Source organism: Delphinus delphis, chromosome 3 (genome assembly GCF_949987515.2).
Source record: "Delphinus delphis chromosome 3, mDelDel1.2, whole genome shotgun sequence".
NCBI classification, from domain to species: Eukaryota; Metazoa; Chordata; class Mammalia; order Artiodactyla; family Delphinidae; genus Delphinus; species Delphinus delphis.
Genome location: NC_082685.1, coordinates 117,949,472 through 117,967,822, shown reverse-complemented (window position 1 = coordinate 117,967,822; position 18,351 = coordinate 117,949,472). Strand labels below are relative to the sequence as shown.

General features: G+C 38.9%; 1 protein-coding gene across 2 annotated transcripts in view; it reads left to right on the top strand.

The window, feature by feature from the left end:
- The first annotated feature begins 4,833 nt into the window (after positions 1 to 4,833).
- The window catches only part of SLC30A5 (solute carrier family 30 member 5), a 30,774-nt gene continuing 17,256 nt past the window's right edge, over positions 4,834 to 18,351 (top strand). For both annotated transcript variants that reach the window (XM_060009386.1, XM_060009385.1), the window contains exons 1-4: positions 4,834 to 5,395; positions 14,100 to 14,222; positions 15,961 to 16,027; positions 17,222 to 17,307. In XM_060009386.1, coding sequence (XP_059865369.1) covers positions 5,310 to 5,395; positions 14,100 to 14,222; positions 15,961 to 16,027; positions 17,222 to 17,307 — 362 coding nt within the window. In that variant the 5' untranslated portion in view covers positions 4,834 to 5,309. The remainder of the gene's footprint in view (positions 5,396 to 14,099; positions 14,223 to 15,960; positions 16,028 to 17,221; positions 17,308 to 18,351) is intronic.

Sequence of the window (18,351 nt, the reverse complement as noted above, 5' to 3'; positions counted from 1 at the left end):
ATTTGTGACTCCCTCAAAATTCACATGTTGAAATCCTAAACCCCAATGTGTTGGTGTTAAGAGGCGGGCCTTAGGGAGATTATTAGGTCATGATGTTTTTGGATTAATACCCTTAAGAAAAAAGACCTCAGAGAGCTATTCACCCCTTCCACCAGGTGAGGACACAGCGAAAACGCACTGTCTAAAAACTAGGAAGTAGGCTCTCACCAGACACCAAATCTGCCAGCACTTGACCTTGGACTTCCCAGCCTCCAGAACTGTGAGAAATAAATATCTGTTGTTTATAAGCCACTGAGTTTACAGTATTTTTGTTGTAGCAGCCCAGATGAACTAAGACACCTTACCCCAGATCAGGACCCTCTGAGGTGGGACTTTCACAGAATCCAAGCTCCCCAGTGGGAGTGAACCTGATATCACATCCCTGCTCACCTATCTTTCCTGTCCCACTTTCCCACACTCCTACCAGTTTGTTCTGGGAACACTTACTTTCACACAAATCCTCATCTCAGAGTTTGCTTCTGGGAAGCCCAGCAATTACCTAGAATTGGACCTAGCTCATGGTAAGCACTCAACAAGTATTCATTAGAAGGAAGGAGGAAGGCACTAAGTTGCTACTCATGCCAATTTCCACCATATTCTCTGATCCAGGTTCCTGGAGATGGCTTACAAAACAGGGCTTCCCATCAGGTTCTCTTACATCATTGGAACAGGCATCACCCACACAATCAGGAAGAGAGGAGCAGAACAGCTGACACTGAGGTGCACTTTGCCCAGTTAGTGGGGAGTCTTGCCTTACAGATTATGTAATTTTGGACAATTTACCTAACTATTTTTGGGAGCCAGATGTTTCACCCCAGGGAAGAGAGATACAAACATAGAAAGGGCAAAGTCTAGGATAAAACATCTAAGATTGGATTGTACTTGAAGGCATAAGTATGAACTTTTGGTTTTGGGTAGATGATAAATAGAAAGATATACCTATGTACACACACACACACACACACACACACACCCCTAGCTGAGCATATATAATTCCTAACTCTGTCCACTGAGAAGCCAAAGAAGCAATGAGTACACCAGCAGCAATGTGATACTCAACACCTAGATCTTGGTTTTTGTTTTTGTTTTATTGAGGTATAGTTGATTTACAATGTTGTGTTAATTACTGCTGTACAGCAAAGTGAGTTCGTTATACATGTATATATATATATGCATTCTTTTTCATATTCTTTTCCATTATGGTTTATCACCGTAACAGTTTCCTGTGCTGTACAGTACGACCTTGTTGTTTATCCATTCTATATATACCAGTTTGCATCTGCTAATCCTAAACTCCCAAACCATCCCTCTCCCTCCCCCCTGCCCCTTGGCAACTACCAGTCTATTCTCTATGTCTGTGATTCTGTTTCTATTTCATAGAGAAGTTCATTTGTATCATATTTTAGATTCCACATATAAGTGATATCATATGACATTTGTCTTTCTCTTTCTGAGTTACTTCACTTACTATGGTAATCTCTAGTTGCATCTATAGACCTTGGTTTCTAAATACCATTCTCCTCAAAAGGAACCAGAGCTCCTTGGAGAAATGGCTAATTCCAGAGCTAAGGCAGGGAAAGTATATAATAAACCTGGAACACCTTATACCAGAAAGTATGGAAATTCTGAAAGAATGATAGGAATATGTCAAAATGGCACAGGAACCAGCCAAATGGTTCCCATTGCTAAATTTGGGACAATTTTAGCATCAAAAGCATGACAGCAGTTGATTATAATCCGTTTAATAAAATAGGAACCCATGAGCTCATACTAAGATAGATAGATAGATAGATAGATAGATAGATAGATAGATAGATAGATAAATGGTAGAGCAGGGGGGGACAGGAAAGTTTTACCTGACAGTAGAGGGTCAACTAATAAATGTAGAAGAGATGATGGAAGGGATGATTAGCATTTGGAAAACTTTATAGTAATAATTGTTTTGGTCAAGGAGCAAAAATGGATACTAATAAAAGTGAGTGAAAGTGTGATCAGAAACAGAATCTTGACATGGTCTCAAAGTATCTCCAGACAAAATACTTATTCATTAACATTACATTGAAAAATCTGGCAGATGTCTTCTTATCGAATGATAGAAGTTCACTTTACCAGTTAATGAGACCAGTCAGCTTCATGTGCCTTCTGATGTGATGCACTGAGAGGAATATAGAATCACTTCTGTGTTATTCTTGCCAAAAATGCATACCTAAAATCCAATCATGAGAAAACATCAGACAAACACAAACTGACAGACATTCTGCAAAGTAATTGTCCCATTCACTTCAAAAACATCATGTCATGAAAAAAGGAGAGACCAGGAACTGTTCCAGATAAAAGAAAACTAATGAGACATGACAATTAAATGCAGCACATGATCTTGGATGAATCCTGGACCTATAAAAGACTGTATTAGGGGGGAAAAATGTAAAATATTTCTCAAGGACCATTTTAGCTCCCAAAGTCTCCATGAGGTTTACTATATCTTTTGTTGGACTGCACCATTTCTCAACTTCTCCTTCTGCCCAATTATGTCTCCTTTCCCTCCCTTTTATAGTTGTTAGTCCCAAAAGCACTCCTTGATAAATATCTTGCACATTAAACTCCATCTCAGAGTCTGCTTCCTAGAGAACTCAACCTGAAACAAAAAGAGTGAGTAGGATCTTAACAAGCAAAGGTTGAGGTGGTATGCATTCTACACATGAAAACTAGCCTGAGAAAAGTCTTGTATTGGAAGAGAAACAGCGTAATTGAAGGGGGGAAAGGATGACTGGAATCCAGAGAGCAGAAGGCAGCTTGATATGAGATGAAGCTGAAAAGATAGGTTAGAGCAAGCCCATACAGGATGCCGTTGGCCATGTTAATGATTTGAGTTTGTTGTAAGAGTAATGGAAAGCTGCTGGAAGGCTGGAGAGTAGAGTGGGGGTGGGGCAGACAGTGCATGATAAGATGGGCAACTGGAATAGATTACTGTTACTGTGGCAGAATGTGGAAAACAGATTTTAGAAAAGGGAAAGAGTGAACTTGGAAAGACTAGTAAGGAGTTTACTGTAGTTGTCTAAACAAAACATGATGGTCATCTAAACTAGATGGTGGAGATGAGGATGGAAAATTTTGGATTGATTCAAGAAATATTGAGAAGGTAAAAAATGACACAACTTGGTGATGGACTGGATATAGACCATAAGGAAGGGGAGGTGTTAAGGATGACACCTGCGTTTTGGTTTGCTAAACTGAATAAATGGTGTCATCCAATGAAGTAAGAAACATTAAAAGAGGATCAGGTTTAGCAGAAAGATCGTGAGTTTTGGACATAAAGAACTTGAGCTTCCTCTGACAACCAAATGTGGGGTTCTGGAAACCAAGCAAAGAGAATGTTTCAAGAAGGAGGGAGAGATCAACTATGTTGAAAGCCATACAGAGATAAGGTAATATGTAGCTCAAAAATATCCATGAGAGAGCTGCTTCAGAAGAATGATGAAAGTAGAAGCCAGGTTGGACTGGGTTGAGAAGTGAGTAGGAAGAAAGAAAACAGAGACACTTTTCCTTCCACTCCAAAAAATAGGAAACATATTAGCCTAAAAGAAAAATGTCCTAATTCTAACCAAATCAAATATCAACTGAATTCAAGCTCCACTGGGGATAAAAATTAATCTCAATGTATATGTGTCATTTTACCTAGTTCTCTGAACTCCAAAGGAATGGAATTAGCTCTAGAAAAATACAATAGTTAGTTGTTACCAATGCTATTTGGGTTAGAAAATAGCAATTCTGCAAAGAAATTGCTACAAAAAAAATGCTACAAAAAAGTCACTTCAAGAAAGTGAAGCAAGAATGTCACTCTTTGTTAGGCTTTACCTGATCTACTCCACTCTAAGTCAATGATTATCACCTAATGCAGGCAAAAGATATGAACATTTCTGTACAAATTCAATAAGCAAACATCCTGAATTTAAAAGCCCAACATACTGATGGCGTATTGTATCTTTGCTCTCTTCTTTGCCTCAAACAGGATAATATGTATCTTTAGCTTTTAAATTTCATGCCTTCCTCTGTGCTCTACACATAGGATACACCTTCCCACAATGCTTTTCTCCCATATCCAAAACCTTATCCAAGTTCCAGGTCAGCTTCTATCAGTGAGTCTTTTCTGGTTATACCCATATCACACCTTATTTGGGAAACCTTAGCATTTGTGCCTTTGCCAACTAGGTCTTGCTCTCAAATTGCTAAATATTTTCCACAATAGATTATGAAGTCCCAGCAGGCAGAGACTATGACTCCTCATTCTCTTATATGTTACCAAGAGTCTTTATGTACATTCGAATTAAGTGGAGTATTGTAAACTAATCATAATTTACACTGTTCAAAACCCCATTTTCATCTCCATATCCCAATCCTCAAATTTACCTATAAATAATAATAATAGCTAACATTTATTACTATGTATCATTCACTGTTATAGACACTTTTCACATATTAACACATACAATTCTCCCAACAACCCTATGATATAGATATTACTATTTTTACTTTGCAGATAAGGAAACTGAGGTACAGAAAGGCCAAGTGACACAATTAGTAAGTGGCAGATTTGGGATTCAAACAAACACAGATACAGGAACCCACCTTCTTAACTTTTTAGCAACAGAAAAATAACTCTAATAAAGCCTGGTCCTACCTGCCTAGGTTTACTGATGTGCAAGGATTAAGTAACACAGTTTAGGAGCCAGAATTTAAAAGAAATTCTATTCTATTTAATCGCAAGTTGTGCATTTTCTATGTCCCCTACCTGCGCTCCAGAAGAACCCGCTGTGTTCCTGACAGCCCATAGGTGGCGCTGCAGGGACAGGTATGTGCTCAGGCCTCGTCAATGGGAGGAGCTGATACGGGGCGAGGATTCCGTCCGTAGCCCAGCGGTAGGTAGAGCCTTAGGAAGGGGAGGGGACGGCGAGTGTTGTACTGTGCGCAGGCGCAGGGCCGGGCACTCCCCCAAGAGTGAGGGCTGCTGGGCCCGATGACGTGGCCTGGCCCCGTCCGATCCGGTGAGCCTCCGGGAAACCTGGCGGCGCCGGAACTGTCCGCGGCCTAGTCCCGACGCGCGTGTGCTTGTGAGCCGGAGCCGGGGACAGCGGCAGCGGCCCGGCCTACGGGGACCCGACGGGGCCGCTGGCATGGGGGAGTGACGCGCCTGCGCCCGGTGTTCCGCGGCAGCGGCGAGACATGAGGAGACTTCGCAGCGGGGGCAGCGGCGGCGGCTCCTGATCCCCGGGATGGAGGAGAAATACGGCGGGGACGTGCTAGCCGGCCCCGGCGGCGGCAGCGGCGGCCTCGGGCCGGTGGACGTGCCCAGCGCTCGGTAAGGGACCGATCGGGCTCCCGCCTCCGGAGCCGCTCTCTCCCCACGCCTGCCCGACAGCTCCGGACACACGTTGCCCGGACCCTCCCGGGTGCGCGCGGGGCCCGGCGTCCCTCCCGTGCGGCTGACAGCCCGGAACGCCCTCCTCGGTTCCGTACTCCCTCCCGCGACAGCTTTCATTGGCTCCGCCATTCCCCGCTGCCGAATGAATGCTCTAAGATCCGGGAAGGTTCTGCTTGAGTTTCTGGTTTTCAGGGCAGACCGTTAACCTTAGAACTGCCAGCCAGTTCAATTGAGAGGTTTTTCTGACCTATGAGAAGCATGTCTGTTAGCTCTTTCTCCCTGGAATAGTAGTTTGGTGATACTTAACCTTTCTGATGTCTGCCTGTGTAAGTTAAAGGAAGGGTCACCATCATCTCTTCAGGCGAAGAAACCAAAAGTACAAACAGATGGACTTTGATGTTCAGGTTAACCTCGCAAAACAAGAATCCACCCCGCCATCTAGTTTTTCTTTTCCTTTCTTCGCTTATTTTGTTTTATTATTAAATAAGACATGTGTGCTCATGGTCAAAAAATTCAAACAGTACAGAAATTCGTAGAATAAAACGGAAACAGTCCCATTACCCCCATCCCCGCAATGTTCCCACGAACCCCCAAGAGGTAAGTAATTACAGTGATCACTTTCCATTGTGTCCTTCTTGACCTGTCCTAATTTCTGAGGTAGTGTCGCAAGATGTATAAAATATGGCCCAACAGTTTGGTTGGAACTGGTTTTCATTGCCTGTATATTTAATAAGGTTAATGAGATTAGTTCAGTGTTTTTTGTTCTTGGATACCTCCTTTTGAGACATGGTTGTTTCGGTAAATTCTTTGGAACTGTAGAAATAGCATTTCTAACATAACTATTTTTGTGTGAAATGCTGGAACAGAAGTTAAATCAGCTGCGTTTTTTGTAGTTACAAGTTTAATTTTCTAGTCTATTTTGAGCAACTCATTTTGTAAAAAACAATGCCTATCAGATATTATTTACTGAGACATGACAACTAAATGCAATAGGTGATTCTGGTGTAGATTTAATAGTGAGGAAAATGCTGTAAAGGATAGTACTAGGTCAATTGACAAAACTGATATGTGGACCATAGATTAGATAAAAGTATATCCATGTTAAATTTCCTGTAGTTCATAACTCTTCTGATTTCATAAAAGGATGTTCATGGGCTTAGGAATACAAGTAGTTAGGGGTAAAGGAGCATGATGTATGTAACTTACTCTTTAATAGTTCAGGGGAAAAAAAGTTTGTATTTAGAGAGAGATAATAAGGCAAATAAGGTAGTATGTAACAATTAGAGAATCTAGGTAAAGAGTGTACTATTCTTGCACCTTTTCTATCACTTGAAATTATTTTTAAATAAGTAATACAAAATTTTTATTTACTCAAGAGCTCATTATCTTAGATGTGGTCAACAGTCCTTTGCCATCTTATTTTCATTATTTGCTTAGCAGAGCTGCCCTCCTATTGTAGTTCATTGCAGAATCAAATTCAAATCAGGACTGGTTGAACTTTGAATAGATTTCAGGTTGCAAGAGTCTTCCTTTATGTAGACTAAAAATCAAAGTATGGTTATAACCTGCAGCAAAAGCTAATTAACAGATCCTTTAATTGTGGATATTTTTATTCCTGAATTCACAAATATGAATTGTTTTAAATGTTTCTATGTTGGGCGTCCCTGGTGGCACAGTGGCTGAGAGTCCGCCTGCAGATGCAGGGGACACGGGTTCGTGCCCCGGTCCGGGAGGATCCCACATGCCACGGAGCGGCTGGGCCCGTGAGCCATGGCCGCTGAGCCTGCGCGTCCGGAGCCTGTGCTCCACAACGGGAGAGGCCACAGCAGTGAGAGGCCCGCACACTGCAAAAAAAAAAATGTTTCTATGTTGACTTCAATAAGTCCTCTTTGCAGGAAAGGGCAGAGGGTGACAGCCAGCATTTATTAAGTACTTCCTATGTTCCAGGTACTTTGCGTGCAGCATCTCACTTAATCCTTACAACAGCACAGACTCATTAGTTGCATCCTTGTCTCAGATCAGGTAACTGGGACATAGAAAAGTAATTTTCCCAAGGTCACACACCTAGTAACTAATCTGGGAGTCAGTTACCTCAAACTTCATTTATAGCGCCTTCTACGCAGTGGACACTTAAATATTTATTGAATGTATCAAGCTTGAGTTACATACACTGAATTTGTTTTTTTAACTGGAGAACTGTGAGCTGCTACAGTGGGCAAATCCCAAGAAACAGGTTTGAACCCAAACTCAAATTTCAGTAATTTCAGATTTAAAGAACCAGAGATTTTTCTAACCCTTCACAGAAAATACCAGTGATACTTTTGATGAGACTAGTTAATGGCAGATAATGATATATAAGCCATCTCAGGTACTAAGGGGAAGTGGATTGGATCCCGCTAAGTTGCCCAAAGGGTCAGTGAATGGCTCAGGGGCCACTGCCCCCATTTAAGAACCTCCCTTCCTCACACCCCAGCTTTCCCCCTTAGTATGTTTTCCTCCACAACATGAACTAGGATTGTGTACTTATTAGTATATGGTTATTTGGCCTTAGCTAGTGTTTTGTCTTTAGCCCAACAGGAAGACTTCATTAATTGACACTTTAAAAATCAAAGTATTCACCTTTTAGCTAAATGTTAAAATAATTTTCCTAGTTAATAATGATAAAAGATCTTCACTATATATTACATGAAAAGTCACATAACAATTTCAAAATATATGTACAATGGTGAATACGTGAGTGTATCTAAAATAAGTGCTTGTCCATACGTGGAGATGCAAAGGAAAAGGTGTGGAAGGATGTCCCCAGTTGGTCACCTATGAGGAGGAAATTGGGAATGGTTTTCTTTAAAACTTTGATAACAACCAACTACTCAGGAATTACTTTCATAATCTGTTTTTTAAAAATTAAAAGGGGAATAAAGTATCAGAAATTTCATAATAGTAATATTGTCAAGAAGTATTATACTTAATGTTCCATATGACTGAATCTTGCCATTAAAGTGCCAAATTTTTAAGTTTTGTTAATACTTTTTTTTTTTTTTTTTTGCGGTACGCAGGCCTCTCACTGTTGTGGCCTCTCCCGTTGCGGAGCACAGGCTCCGGACGCGCAGGGGCACGAACCCGTGTCCCCCTGCATCGGCAGGCGGACTCTCAACCACTGCGCCACCAGGGAAGCCCAAGTTTTGTTAATACTTTAAACAAAAATTATTTAGAAATAATTTTATATATTGCCCCATCTTTTTAAAACAAGTATATTAAATATAGCTTACCTTTTTCTTGATGACTTCTGATCATTATGAGCATAATCTGGTGAACCGAGCTTTTCTTCAAAGGTCCGTCCCAGTACTAGCGTTCTTCATATGCTGCTCTCCGTACTTTGAAATTCCCCCTCCCTTTCCTTGCTTCGTAATTCTATTTAGTCTTTTTCTTTTTTTTAACTTGAAGTATAGTTGGTTTACAGTGTTGTGTTAGTTTCAGGTGTACAGCAAAGTGATTCAGTTATATGTATATATATTCTTTTCAGATTCTTTTCCATTATAGATTATTATAAGATATTGAATACAGTTCCCTGTGCTATACAGTAGGTCCCTGTTGATTATCTATTTTGTATATAGTAGCATGTATCTATTAATCCCAAACTCCTAATTTATCCCTCCCACCCCCCCTCTTTCCCCTTTGGTAACCATAAGTTTGTTTTATATGTCTGTGAGTCTGTTTCTGCTTTGTAAATAAGTTCATTTGTATCTTTTTTTAGATTCCATGTATAAGTGGTATCATATGGTATTTGTCTTTGTCTGACTTACTTCACTTAGTACGATAATCTCTAGGTCCATCCATGTTGCTGCAAATGGCATTACTTCATTCTTTTTTATGGCTGAGTAATATTCCATCGTGTGTGTGTGTGTGTGTGTGTGTGTGTGTGTGTGTGTGTGTGCGCGTGCGCCACATCTTCTTTATCCATTCATCTGTCAATGGACACAGCTTGCTTCCTTGTCTTGGCTATTGTAAATAGTGCTGCTGTGGACATTGGGGTGCACATATCTTTTCAATTAGAGTTTCCATCTTTTCTGGATATATACCCAAGAGAGGGATTGCTGGATCATATGGCAACTTTGTTTTTTACATTTTAATTTATTTATTTACTTGGCCACACCGTGTGGCCTGCAGGATCTTAGTTCCCTGACTAGGGAGCGAACCTGGTCCCCCAGCAGTGAAAGCCTGGAATCTTAACCAATGGACCACCAGGGAATTCCCCAGCAACTCTAGTTTTTTAAGGAACCTCCCTACTGTTCTCCGTAGTGGCTGCACCAATTTACATCCCCACCATACCCTCTCCAGCATTTATTATTTGTAGACTTTTTTTTTTTTTTTTTTTTTTTTGCGGTACGCGGGCCTCTCACTGTTGTGGCCTCTCCCGTTGCGGAGCACAGGCTCTGGACGCGCAGGCTCAGTGGCCATGGCTCACGGGCCTAGCCGCTCTGCGGCATGTGGGATCTTCCCGGACCAGGGCACAAACCCTTGTCCCCTGCATTAGCAGGAGGACTCTCAACCACTGCACCACCAGGGAAGCCCTATTTGTAGACTTTTTGATGATGGCCATTCTGACTGGTGTGAGGTGATACCTCATGTAGTTTTGATTTGCATTTCTCTGATAATTAGCAATAACACGTGCCTCTTGGCCATCTGTATGTCTTCTTTGGAGAAATGTCTATTTAGGTCTTCTGCCTGTTTTTTGATTGGATTGTTTGTTTTTTCTACTTAGTCTTTAATACACACTTAGACATCTCAGACTCTGAAGATGACTTTTACTTCCCTAGTTACAGTTAGTTACTTCCACATCTATTCCTTTAGATCTCTGCTACTAACTTGGGTCACATAAATACTTGTTTCTTGCCTGTCTTCCTTAGACCTCAAACTCCTTGAGGGCAGGGCCTCTGTTACACATTTAGTTTCTTGGATAACACCTAGAAATGCATTTAGTTGTGAGCAACCAAACTAAGAGAACTTTAATCACATACGGATATATTCTTCTCACATAAAAGAAACCAGAGGTTGCTGGTATTTGTTCAGCCCCTCAGCAGTACCATCTGGGACCAGATTCTTGGTCTTTGCTCTCTGCCATCCCAAGTGTGGCTCTCATATTCAGGCTTATTATAAAATGGATGACATTTTCTAGAGAATGTTAACATGTTGATAATATTTTTAAGATAAATGTTAGATAAAAGTCCTCCTTTGAAGTCAGAAAGAATGCAGAACTAGTTCCACCTGCATCAGGCCTTTTTATCAGGAAGAGGGAAGGCTGTAGTACCTGAAACCACCCTGACAGACAGGTCTCATTAGCCACAGATGACATCTGGCACATAGTAAGTGAGCAGGGAATATTTGAAGAATGGCTTAGTAGCCCCATGAGGGTGTACAAGGCTCTTTGCTGACCTCAAGAATCCCCAGATTGCTGTGAATTTTAATATACCTTTGTCAGTTTTTCCTGGTCTTTGTTTTCTCCCTCCCTGTCTTGTTGACAGTGTTGTTCTTTGTGTCCTTGCTTCTATCCTGCTGCTTTATTTTTACACCTAGTTAAGAACTTAAGGAGTGAAGCACTTGAGGTTTTGAACTTTCCTCTCTCTACTTGATGTGTGTCTTTCATTCTGAATTCATAACTGGGTTGATGACAGTTTAAATTGCCAGAAGCTTGACTGCCAGCTATGTACTGTACTACTGCACTATCTACATTATTGTGCTAGATATTACTGTATCACACAAGTGTAATTGTAGAATTCGCATTCTTTCATTTAGTAAACATTTGCCGAGCACATATTATATGCAAGTCCCTGAGTTAAGAACTGAATAAACAAAAGATTTCTAGCTCAAGAGTAGTATTTTTATTTGCTAATTATAAATTGCTACCATGACTGGAGTATTTAATTAACATTAATATAGTTAATTTACTTAAGTTTATCTGACTTTTTTCTCTAGCTTAAATGGGCCAAAATCGACATTAATCTTAGGTTTTAATATACATTTTGTTTTTCATATTTAAAGATTATTTTACCCTATATGTGGGCCACTGTAAATGTATAATTGGGAACAGTTTAGAAGATGGGAATCCTCAAAGCCTTTTGGATGAACTTTGGTTTTCTGTGTGACATATTAAAAGAGCATACTTAAGAGACATGGACTTGACCCTAGCTAACTCTGTGGACTTCAACTTCCCAGTCTGTGACATGAGAGGAATTGGACTAGAGAATCTCTAAGGTGTTTTTCAGCTTTTAAATATTAGTGTTCTGTTTCTTCTAGCATATATACATTTACTTTCTAGTAAATACCTAGACAATTACTAGAAATTTGGTAGATTTTTCATGTTGTACTGTGTGTTTTCAGCCAGTCTGCAAACAATCCAGAAACAAAATACACAAAATACACTCGATTTTTTTATCATAGCCATAATTTTAATTTTATTTATTTTTTCCAATACTCCTTTTTTCATTGAGATAAAATTACCTACCATAAAATGCATAGATTTTAAAGGTACCAGTTTTCATTTTTCACAAATGCATACCCATGTAACTTTCAGCATAATCAAGCTATAGGACGTTTTTGTCACCCCAGAAAATCTGCTTGATCTTTTAAACAGAAATTTCAGTGTCTATACTATTCTACAGGTAAATTAAGTAGGAACTTCTGTGCTTTAGGATTTGACTTACTTTATTCCACAATAACATTTTTATTAACTTCTTGGTGATTAATTTTCACATTGTTAAAACTCCCAGATTGCACTATTAAAAAGCCCCCCAGACTATGTTCATGAAAAGAAAAACCACTTTGTTCCAAATCTGATTTTCTTTAATATACTATGATATTATTTGGACTAAAACAGAAAATGAGCCATCGGACAGTGAAGATGTTGGAATTGCTGAGATTCATTCTTTCAAGGACTGAAATTTATTTTCGTAGTTGCATCAAAATCTTGCAAAAATATATAAATTTTCATGCCTTCTTAAGCAGATTGCTGTTTGTTGGCTCAGTGCCATGGGACTTAATGAGTCACACTAATTGATTTTTATACCATCCTACATACATTGATATCATTGCATATCAAATTGTTTTAACTGCTATTTGGATGACTTAGGTTTCCCTTAAACTTCTGTGTTTGCTTTTTTGTATTTTTCTCCCATTGGTAGAGACTTCTCATTCCTGCTGGTGTGCTGGCTTTGGACATCCCTTTTATCTCCTTTTTAATGTATTAACACCTGTTAGATATAAACTTAGAAAGTAGTCTCCTGAATGACTTGCAAAGATGATCTGATGGGGGGGGGATGTTAGAAGTTCTCACCTTTTTATCTCATTCTTTTTCATTTCTAATTTGTGTATGTTTTATAACATAATATCAGGAGAGTAGTACATGTTTGTAATGTACAAATAATCGGTTTCAGGTGCAAAATTTTTTTTTACTACTAGAGGTATATGACCAAAGAAGACTACTAAGCTAGAAAACTGAGATAATTTCTTCACTGTTTTCTGATTGCTCTTTCAGGAGCTCTTTTCGTTTCTTTTTATGGCAGCCTAATTTTTCCATGGATGAACTTTTCTTTCTTATCCAAGAATATTATTTCTAGTCCTTCGTTGTTTTCTGCTATTCCCTGTGATCTCTGTATCTTTTAAATTTCTTTGCTGTTTTAGTTTGTTTGGTCTCTCATTATAGGCTTATCATAAAGGATTGATTATCCATATTTGGCCATTCTTATTTGAGTGAGGCCCAAAAAGCTAGTTAGAAGACCTGTATGGGGCTTGTCCCCTGGTGGGCTTCTCCAGAGAAGGGTTCTCCTGCTGGGAGATTGAAGCCTGGCAGTTAGGATGTTAGAGTTAAATGAGGGAAGGCAGGTGGGGTGGCGTTAAGAAGGGAAACTTCCTTTTAATCTCCATGATTTTAGTCCAACACTTCATCCCTCTTTTCCGCTTTGCCTTATGTCTAGACTTCTCCAAAGGCGAAGCTCTTGTCCTGTCATGATTTAGGAGGGATGGTTGCCTGGCTGTGCTGGGTGGGATTCTGGGGACCTAACTACCTGGCAGACTTCCTAATGATCCTCCTCTTTGCAGCTCTCCACACCCTTTCTGAGGTGCTTCAGATTCCTGAGCCTTCTCAGGGCTCTGTAGGTCAGGTCACTTCAACTGTGACTCACTGCAGTCACTGAGCGAAGCAGAGGAGAGGTAAACCTAAGGCATTCACCATTCCCCCCTCCCTTCCTATATTATAGTCTCGTTTCATGACAGATGGTTTGGTTTCTGTTTTTATTCTCTTTATTTGTTTGGAGTAATTGTTTAAAAAGCACATTAGAAAATAGTTGAGGCAACTCAATCAAGAACATTTTTATTTTTAGTTTGGCCTTTTTTTCTTTAATAGACGGTATCTATACATACATAATACGTCCATGTATATTGCAAAAAATCTGAAAGTATATATACCAAAGTGTTAATAGTAGTTATCATGTGGAGGGGTGAGTTGAGTTTTTGTTTGTTTCATTTTTTGTTTATATTTATGGTTTTCATAAAGACCCCTATTACTTGTATAATAAGAAAAAAAAGGATTACAGAGTTCTTTGTGATTTCAATGATACTGAAACTTGTTTCTGTTTTTATTTTTCAGGTTAACGAAATATATTGTATTACTGTGTGTCACTAAAGTTTTGAAGGCTGTGGGGCTTTTTGAATCATATGACCTCCTGAAAGTAGTTCACATTGTTCAGTTTATTTTTATATTAAAACTTGGGTGAGTGTGTATGGTTCTTTTTTTCCTTAATGTTTTTAAATTTCTTTGAAAATCCTGTTTTAACTGAGTATCTTTAGGATATTTTACATAGAATATTTTGTGCATTTTATTCCTCCTGACAAGTACTTGATAATTTTTTTTTTAAAGACAGAATACCTAAGGTTAGAGGTACCAAGAGACTGGATTTAAAAAAAAAAAAAAAAGGATTGTCATATTCTATTAGCTTGCCAAAACATCAGCTTTTGCTTTAGTTTGTGTTAATGAGGTTTTTGCAAATTTAATGTCTGGCTTAATAGAATACAGCTGGATCCCCATATCTGAGTCAGTATTCAGTCTGTTGCAGTATCTCACATGAACTAGCCTCTGAAAAGCTCTAATATACACCCCTGAGAGAATAAGAGTGAAAAGGGCAAATAATATCCTAATACTTCTGTAAAAATAGTTTGACCACAGGACTTCCTTGGTGGTACAGTGGTTAAGACTCCAAGCTCCCAATGCAGGGCGCCCGGGTTCGATCCCTGGTCAGGGAACTAGATCCCACATGCATGCCACAACTAAGAGTATGCATGCCACAACTAAGGAGCCCATGAGCCACAACTAAGATACAGCGCAACCAAATAAAAAATAAATATTTTTAAAATAATTTTTTTAAATGTTTAAGAAAAAAATAGTTTGATCTCACAGCTCCCTAAAAGGGCCTCAGGGACCCTAGGGATTCCCAGACCATCCTACTGGCATAGTCCAACCTTCCAGCAGGCATAGAATTTCACCTGAGACTTGTCTTGGCACAGATTTTCCTTATTTTCCAAGTTAAACCATAATGGGCTGTGTTCACTACATGTCCCTTCATGGTATAGGGTCCCCTTACAGTATAAATTTTACACTATTCTGCATCTAGTAAGAAATTCTCTCTAAGTAAAGATTCTCTGGACCTTGAGATTGATAGTGACCAACCTCTGTATTAATAAGTATCTGTTAGGGATTTCCCTGGTGGCGCAGTGGTTAAGAATCCGCCTGCCAATGCAGGGGACACGGGTTCAATCCCTGGTCCATGGAAGATCCCACATGCTGCGAGCAACTAAGCCCGTGCAGCACAACTACTGAGCCTGCACTCTAGAGCCTGCATGCCACAACTGCTGAAGCGCACTTGCTGCAACAAGAGAAGCCACTGCAATGAGAACCCGCGCACCGCAATGAAGAGTAGCCCCTGCTCGCTGCAGCTGGAGAAAGCCCGTGTGCAGCAACAAAGACCCAACTCAGACAAAAAAAAAAAAGGAAAGAAAAGAATCTGTTAGACTCCTGGCAATTTTAGTAATTATGGAAAGTGATTCTTGACTAGAAAATTTTTAGCACCACTTGAATATATTTTTATTTAACTATTTTGGGAATATGAAAAGTAGGGATATATGATTAGTACTTTCTTCATTTCTATTTCAAGATTTGTTATTACTGTTTTAGAGAAGATAGGAATTATTTTCTTTAGTAAAGTATAAAAAAATATTGAGACTTCTTTTATGGCTTGTAAACTGGTTCTGAAGGCAGATACAAAAGAAAGAAGAGTTCCCAAAATATTGTAGTGGAAGCCTTATTAAAATAAATATTGTTCTCTAGTATATTTTCTTTAGAGGTTAACATACCCTTCAAATTCTAGTATATTTGTTTAAGTGTCTTTACTTAAAACCACACCTTGTATATAAGATTAATTAATATTAATATATTAATGTTTCAATATTCACAGGACTGCATTTTTTATGGTTTTGTTTCAAAAGCCTTTTTCTTCTGGGAAAAGTATTACCAAACGCCAGGTAAGTCTTTTGCAGAATCCTTTTGTCCTAGCAGTGGACCAGGAGGCAGTGTTCTTTCCTTGATCAGGGTTACTTACTGAATGATTTTAAGTGCTCAGCAGAACATTTCCAGAGTTAACTTGCCCTTGACTTAGCATTTCAGAACTGAGGCTTTAAGAGTAAATGCTAAAGTGCTAAGATAATGAAGTGTTTAAAAATGTAGACGAGGGTAGAAAATGTTTCCAGCATGCATATAATTATTTTTTTAATACAGGATCCATATGCTGAAAAGATTTACAAATCAGACATGTAGACATGCCCACAAGCCTAGGATAAATGTCACTGGGAAGCAGATAAAGCATAAGGGTTACGAGCAAGGCCTCTGGAGTCAGACAAATTCATGGCTGTTCTAATGACAAACCTTACTTTAAGCAAGTTACTTAATTTCTCTACCTTCATTTTCTGACCTGTAAAATGGAGATAATAATGCCTTCCTAATGGAGCTATAAGGAATAAATGAATTAATACATGTAAAGTTCTTAAAGTAGTGTGTGGCATACAGTGCGTATGCAGTACATTATCAGCTGCCACCCTCTTCATCGTTATTATTCCCTTTAAGCATCTGAGGTTCAGGATGCATACCAGAAATGTCCTTCATTCTGCATCATCTCATATTATCACCTCTTTGGACAGCAGCTACACCCTACTACATATTTGCTTTATGCCACAACTTAGAAACCTGTGCCATGATTTTTTATTAGATGAATTTAAGTACCTCTGTTTTAGAGACCAAGAACATTTTTTAAAACAGGATTAATATTTTAAAACCCATCTTAACTTTTTTCCCTCTCTTTTCAAATAATTGAAGGACTGAATATCCCTGCTGGAGAAGAATTTAAAAACTAAAACATTAAGTGTTCCTAGCAAACCAGTGAGAACTACTGTAAAAAAGAGAGAAAATTGTACGCTATAGAAAAAGATTTCAGGATCTAGCGACAGACAAGAATATGGAAAATGAAAAACAGAATACTGTCTTGCAAATCTAGATTTAGTCAAGGGATCTTAATAATTTCTGTTTAATTTTAAAATATGTAACTATTTGGCCATTAAAATATTTGTGTTACCATTATCTTTCCCTGTGTATTTTATTTAAGATTTTGAGATATTTGGCAAAACATATGACTGAAATTTTTAATTTTTTGTTTCCATTTTTAGTGGATCAAAATATTTAAACATGCAGTTGCTGGGTGTATCATTTCACTTTTGTGGTTTTTTGGCCTCACTCTTTGTGGACCACTAAGGTAAATAGAAGTGCATATTTTGAATGTTTATGTTTCTTCATTTTGAATATTAGTTTTATGCCATTATGTTTTATGTCACACGTTTGTCAGTTATGTACAAATGCTTCTTTCACTTCTATAGCATTGGGTACAACTCATTGAGTATATATATATATTGAGGACCTGTTTAGCTTGTGGCCTAGTTCTTTGGTGAATACCATTAATGTATTGTTCATGATCTGTCATAGATATTTTACTAGTTAGAGTCCAAACAGTTTCAGAAAAATTTAGAATACGTGACTTTTTATTCATTGGTGATCCCTTTTAGCAGCTGATTTTAGAAATGAAAAGTCTGAAATGGTAAATAAAATCAACCAATAAGGAGGAAAGGAAAATCTTTAAAAAATGCTTCCCCCTCCCCCCAACTCTGAAAGTCCTCTACTGCCCGCAGAAGATGCTTGAAAGATATGGTTATAAACAGATGTCTTGGGAATAGTGAGCCAATCGTCAAAGATAAGTTTAACTCTCATTTCATATTCCCTTAAGTCTCTATAGATCTTTTTATGTAAATTGGTCGGTTCAGGGAGGGGGGGAATGCTTTAGGGCCACTTAATTTAATAGGAATCATAACAGGTGCAACTGTGCATAAGTCTTATTTTAATATTTCTCTATCTCAAAATTATAAGCAAAAGTGCCTTGCCATTGATGGGGGGGCGGAATATGGGACAAGAAGTAAGGAATAAGATGAAGGGTGTTCTGAAGAGTCTCACTGAGGATGATGGAGTGGACAGTAGAAAGTGATCAGTGGGAAATGCTTTGTGAAAAGTCTTTTCTCCTCTCCCAGACAATAGAATAGCTCTGGGTTTGGCTCCCTTTGGCTTGTTTACTCTGTGCTTTGTCAAAGGAAGGGTGTATATAATTCCAATGTCATATCCCTGTCCGTGACAGCAGCAGCTTCCTGGCGTGGTGGGAAAGCTGGCTGGGATTTCTCAGCTTGGAGAAAACCTTTTCAGTTTATGCTTGAATATGATTGAGCGGTAATTTCTTATTCATGAAGTGATCTTT